At 44.7% G+C, this 6,068-nt stretch overlaps 2 protein-coding genes across 2 annotated transcripts; both read right to left on the bottom strand.

Moving 5' to 3' along the window:
- Positions 1-1,047: 1,047 nt before the first annotated feature.
- Positions 1,048-4,309, bottom strand: LOC123125375 (G-type lectin S-receptor-like serine/threonine-protein kinase SRK). Its single transcript, XM_044545883.1, has 5 exons — positions 3,421-4,309; positions 3,209-3,310; positions 2,412-2,481; positions 1,457-1,607; positions 1,048-1,350 (listed from the first exon to the last, which is right to left on the bottom strand). The coding sequence occupies exons 1-5, from the start codon at positions 4,307-4,309 to the stop codon at positions 1,048-1,050; spliced, it is 1,515 nt and encodes a 504-aa protein (XP_044401818.1).
- Positions 4,310-4,982: 673 nt separating this feature from the next.
- Positions 4,983-5,846, bottom strand: LOC123125376 (G-type lectin S-receptor-like serine/threonine-protein kinase At1g61550). Its single transcript, XM_044545884.1, has one exon. The coding sequence runs from the start codon at positions 5,448-5,450 to the stop codon at positions 5,175-5,177; it is 276 nt and encodes a 91-aa protein (XP_044401819.1). The 5' UTR covers positions 5,451-5,846; the 3' UTR covers positions 4,983-5,174.
- Positions 5,847-6,068: the final 222 nt, after the last annotated feature.

Below are 6,068 nucleotides of genomic sequence, written 5' to 3'. Positions count from 1 at the left end.
GCTTATAGAATTGTCACTCGTTTGAAGTGCGAATAAGCCTATCACAGATCCATGATGACATTGGGATCATCATATATAGGACGAACCATATCCGTGACGTTCCTGAGATCGTCATCCAAATTCCATGATGGATCGTTTGAATTTTTGTAGTGTCTCTTGTTACATCTGTAGTTTTATAAAATTATGACATAATCCGGGAATAATATAAGGTCTAAATTACATTTCTTCTTCTTTGTAGTTTGAATTACTTTATTTGATTGGGGCAACCCGTAAGGCTCAAAGATTACTCGAGTTGGGGGAGGCAGATAGATAAATCACAATGAGACAACACCCATGCATGGGTTCCAAAAACAAGAACATTTTTTGAAATAACATCAGGAGAGGAAACTTATATCTCTTTTTCAAGAAGAAAACTACAATCTACCACTACTTATAAAAGCACGAGTTTGATGAATCGAAATGATCTGGGCCATCCAATTACCTATATCCAACATCTGATATTGCTCCAATGGTGTATGCATCACATCATCAATAATTTCAAAATATGTTGATTGCATAAACCATTATTTGGAAATAAAATTACATTAAACTTTTAAAAAATACATTAAAAACAATTATATTCGAATCAACATTTATTATGGTTAATCTTCGAAATAATATTACTGCCAAACTGGACATTTCGTGCACATACGTGACTACTAGTATAATTTAAAGGAGAAAACTACTGATACACCAACATCGATGCATGTGTATTTTCTCCCACCATGCCACTGCAATTTTTCAGCATGTAGTGTTTAAGTTGCAATAATGGGTGAATGGGGTCACAGCATGTAGTGTTTAAGTTGCAATAACTGGATCCTAAGATTTTCTCTATATTCTAGCAAACTGAAATTCAAACAAGACCAATACAATGACTTCCAAATAAAAAATGATGCACGACCACTTTGTCGGTCAAGACTTTATTTTGTTGATATAGTAAATGGCACCACCATCCGTATCCACCGAACGCACACATATACAATTGATATATAAAAACAACAAATTGTTTCACCGGCCATCTATTTCAGTAACGGATAAAGAATTCAAAGAATTTTGAATGTTATTTCTGAATTGGTCTAATTCGGTGTTCCGCCGCACAAGATAGCCAGGGCGACTGGGAGTTGGAAGTGTGGTACTTCCATTCTCTAGGGTGGTCATAACTGATGACATCAACGGACTATCATCCGGGTTTTCCTGAACACACAGTAGTGCTACGTGGATGCAAAGGAAAAGTTCATCTGGTGAACAAGTATCCATGATAGATGAATCAGCCAAATCTTTTGTCTTCCCTTCCTTCCACATATTCCACGACTGAAACAACATAATCAATCATTTCACTTGTAGAATATTTCCCTTTAAAAAAACTCGGTGACCTTCTCCCAAATTAGAGTTTTAGAGAAAGTATGCATGTACTTACATAGTCTATGAGACTAGAAAAGCCCATGGTGTGAATGCTAGAGCTTCTCTTTATACCAGTAACAATCTCTAGCAGTAACACACCAAAGCTATAGATGTCCGACTTCGTAGAGAAGACACCTTCCATTGCATACTCAGGAGCCATGTATCCACTGCTTGATTATTTTTACTTTCAAGAGTTACTGAAACAGGATTTGAGTATAACCACAAATTTATATGAGCTACTAGTTGTATAGTTACTTACTATGTTCCGGCAACACGTTAAGTGTTTGCATTTTCCTGGTTATTGTCAAAGAGCCTTGCCATACCAAAATCTGCTATCTTGGGTTTCATCTCTGCATCTAGTAAAACATTTCCAGCTTTGAGGTCTCTATGGATTATAGTCAATCTTGAATCTCGGTGGAGATAAAGAAGCCCCCTTGCAATTCCTTTGACTATATTAAACCTTGTCGTCCAGTCTAGCAACTGTTTTCTTGAATCATCTACATAAAAAATTGAATGTAAGAAAAGGAAATAGTGTTGTGCGATGATATTGTAGTGTGTGTATGAATTATACCAAAAAGTGTGTCATCTAAGCTTTTATTAGGCAAGTACTCATAAATCAACAACTTTTCATCTCCCTCGCCACAACATCCAAGTAGTCTAACCAAATTACGGTGTTGCAATTTGGCAATAAGTGCTACTTCATTTGTGAATTCAATTGTCCCTTGTTGAGAATCCCTACTTAGCCTTTTGACAGCAATTTGTTGACCACCTAGTGTTCCCTGCATAATTGTATGGGAACTCATAAATTTTAGTTCATCATATGAACAAAGCAACTACGTGAGCAATTGTGGAGTGAATAAGAGGAAACTATTTTAAACAAATTACCTTATAAACTTTGCCAAATCCTCCTTGTCCAATCATACATGTTTCGGAGAAATTTTGTGTCGCCTGAGCAATTCATGAAATCTTACAAAGGGAACTCGAGGTCACTAGAACCATCCAACGTCACCTTCTTGTGTTTTTCACACTTCATGTTCTTGACTGCGGCCAAAATTGTATAATCAGATTAATATAACATTGCGAATATAGAAAATTACAGAAAGTTCGAGCTGACCTCTTGAACTATTATTCTTTGTTCAATATCCCCGCGCAAACCCAAATAACAAAAGCCCCACCATGGCAAACGATATAATTTACAATGCCTTGATGACTCAACATACAAAAATGCGGTGAACATGTTTGAAATATCAACACGTCCTACGTACCTAGCCATTTAGCCATGTGTATTCTAAAGCGGGCGACGAAGCCAAAATTGGAGAGGGGGATTGAAGCAAAGGTGATGCCACAAATATTGTACCCACGATGGCCAAATTATAGGCTTAAAAAGTAATCCCTCCCTTTCATAACGAGTGCCCAAGTTTTTTTAGAAGTGAAAGTTTTATAATGTTTGACCAAGTTTAGAAAGAAAATTATCTGTATCTACAATACCATACATATACGATATGAAAATATGTCTCATGAAGTATCTGGTGATATGAATCTGTTATTCTATATGTAAATATTATTCTAACAAAAAATGATGAAAGTTGCTAAAGTTTGACTTTGGGAAAAAAATATGCACTACATAATGAAATGAAGGGAGTACATATCAGGGTTAGTTGCTGGGGCACAAGGTCTAAGTAGTAGTAGTAGTAGTAGTAGTAGTAGTAGTAGTAGTAGTATAGGCATACATATTTCCCATGGAAATGTAAATTGAACAGATATATACCTTTGAATTTCAACCATGCAACGAAAGTGCACATGATTATCACCACATTGCTTCCTAGGGCCGTCAGTATAATCCTCATTGCATTGCTCTTTGTCCTTTTACCTGTACATGCATAAGCATGACATTAGCATAAAATAATGTACTTGCATTTGCACACACGAATTGCCAGTTTAAAATTTATAAAGGAATTAATAGAGAGAGATCTGTTGTACCAGCAGCTGGAGCATCCAATCCTGCAAGCCGGAGATAGAGCTTGTCGCTGGCGGGGCTTGCGCCCAGCTTCCCGACGTCAACTAACTCCCCAGCCCAAACTAAGCACCTCGTCATGTCTACACTAGATGCGCCGCTGGTCAAGTTGGCGTAAGCGTACGCCACGCACGAGCAGTTGCGGCGGCACTCCGCCGCGCACCCCTCCAGCGTCCTGTTCGCCACAAGCGCAAAGCCATCCGGCGGTTTCATTCCCGGCAACGCCAAGAAACCGTCACCGTCGGCACTGCACCCACTCAGCGCCTCCTTCCGACGGCACCCCTCCGAGAACCTCCCGGTGGTCCACTCATATGCTCTTGCCGGCTCAAAGCCGTTGAGGCACCTGCATGCCGGCACGGGCAGTGCGTCACAGTACCCGTTGGGGCCACAATAGCCGTAGAGGTCGCACTGGTAATGCGGCCACTGCCCGAGGACGGCCCAGGCTGACGAGCTGGCGTTCCAGCTCTGGATTTGAAGCTCGCCGGAGTAGGTCAGCACGAACCTGGTGAGCCAAGCGCCGTCTGAGACGGTGTAGACTGTGTAGCTCTCGTCGTCGTCGCTGACGACGGCTAGGTAGATGATGATGGAGCTGGTGTTGGTCGTCTGGAATTGGTACTCGCTCTTCACCCTGTACCCCGTCCACGGCGTGCTACGGTACACCGGGCGCGTGCCATCCCAGAGGAATATCTGCGGGAACGTGGCCAGGTCGCTGCCGTAGGAGAAGTTCCCCGGCGAGGGGTCGCCAGGGCCCTTCCATGACACCAGGCGCTCACCGGCACGCGCACCGTGCTTGATCACCATCTTCATGCCCGGCAGCATCGTGTCGGTCGGGTAGTCGAAGCTCTGCCACAGCATGGTGCCGTCTGGCGACCGGACGAGGAGGTTGCCGGTGTTCAGAAGCACTGCCTCTGATACAGAGGAGTTCGGAGCAGCGGCCACGCTCGTCGTCCAAACGACACGTTGCTGCCATTACCGTCAGAGAGGACAAGGTCAGAAGTGTTGGTGAGGGAGAGCATGGGTGCACTGCTGTTTGAAGGAGCTCGGTGTATGTCGCCGGGATCGTGACGGAGCACGGTACGACCGGTGTCAGTGCGCCAGGTCGGGTCTGTGGCGGTGCGACCGGCGTCGATACGTCAGGTTGGGTCCGCGGTCTGGGTCACGCTCGTGACGACGACAACGACGGCAGCTGCAAGAACTTCGACGATGGCGAACCGGTCAAGATTAGGAGGGAAATTGTTAGCACTAATCTTGATCACGGCCTCATGCAGCGACCTGGCCGAGTCACGTTCGTGCGTGAGTAGCGGCCGGGATTCCATCTACATGCATGGCTGGTTAGTTAGTAGGCTAGCTACAAGGCTGGGCGTGAGCGCTTCTAGTATGCATGCTAGCTGAGTTGGTTAGTGCATGGAGGTGTGGCGTCGTGGTAGTTAGTAAGTGCTGTTAGTGGCCGATGGAGGCGGCTAGGCTGTGCGTGGCCTTGCATATTTAAGTGGCTGGTGGTGTTGTGGAGAGTGTGGAGAGCGCTAGAGAGATGATGTAGCCTCTGGGAGTGTATGTGCGCTCACGGTCGGGTGGTGTGTGTCTGGCAGAGTTCGAGCTCGCCAGAAATACAAGGGGCTGTTCGTGCGGCCGGAGACGTTTGTGCGCCGGGAAACCTCGTGTCCTCTCTTTTTCTTGTTTCTTCCTTGTCTCCGGTGATCGCCGTGGTTCAGTGAGTAGGCTAGACAACAACACTGTTGGTGACCGAAGTTTCCCGGTTGGCGACCCACACCACGGTGAGCTCAGGGACGCCGTTGTACCAGATGTCAAGGTGCAGGTTGGCCGGAGCTGAGCTGGAGGGGGCGAAGAATCCCAAGGCGAAGTCACCGCCGTCGGAGATGATGGTGGCTCCGGGGAAGAGCGGCTTGCCGGGGACAAGCCGGTCGTCGGACGCACGCAAGGGCAGGAATGCAAGGATCAGGACCGTGACGGAGCAGGCAAGAGCTGACCAATCCATCGATTTTGCAAAAGGAATCGCAGGGGGGGGCTAAGAGAGTTTAGACCAGAAACAATAATTGCAGTCTTACATTGCTAAGAGAGTTTAGACTAGTCTATACAGCCTTGGTCATACAAGCAACAATAATGCAAAGATTACCTTAAAAAAATGCAAAGACTTTGGAAAGTACAGTAGTACTATGCTAATTTGGGAGTTGACGGTTTCAGCTGTCTACATCGATACTCGCATATTGCCGAAGCATTACACCATCTCCCTTTTCAAGGTAATGAAATTCACAGATATATTCATGTCCACATTCTCCGTCATTGTAGCGTGCTCAAAGCCCCTGCAAAGATCCAGCCAGAGCTTTCTCATGTAAAGCACAACTGCACTTGTTGTGTGTGGATCACAAGTGTTACCCGCTTGATTTCTTTTTCTTATGTGTTAGCATCCCTTTAATGTTGCAGTTTTTTTTTACTGCAGCATTGGGATGTAAAGTTGTCAGAGAAAGTCACTAGAATTTGCCTGTTCTTTTCTCAGCATTATTCCTCAGACTTTGGAAAAGATGTGATCACTGTTTGAGAGAGAACATGACAGGTAAAGAGCTGTTGAAGAGAAAACGAACTGATCTGAGATGTG

This window comes from Triticum aestivum, chromosome 5D (assembly GCF_018294505.1).
Source record: "Triticum aestivum cultivar Chinese Spring chromosome 5D, IWGSC CS RefSeq v2.1, whole genome shotgun sequence".
NCBI classification, from domain to species: domain Eukaryota; kingdom Viridiplantae; phylum Streptophyta; class Magnoliopsida; order Poales; family Poaceae; genus Triticum; species Triticum aestivum.
Note: the sequence above shows the minus strand (reverse complement) of the source record. Positions and strands in the feature narration are given on the sequence as shown.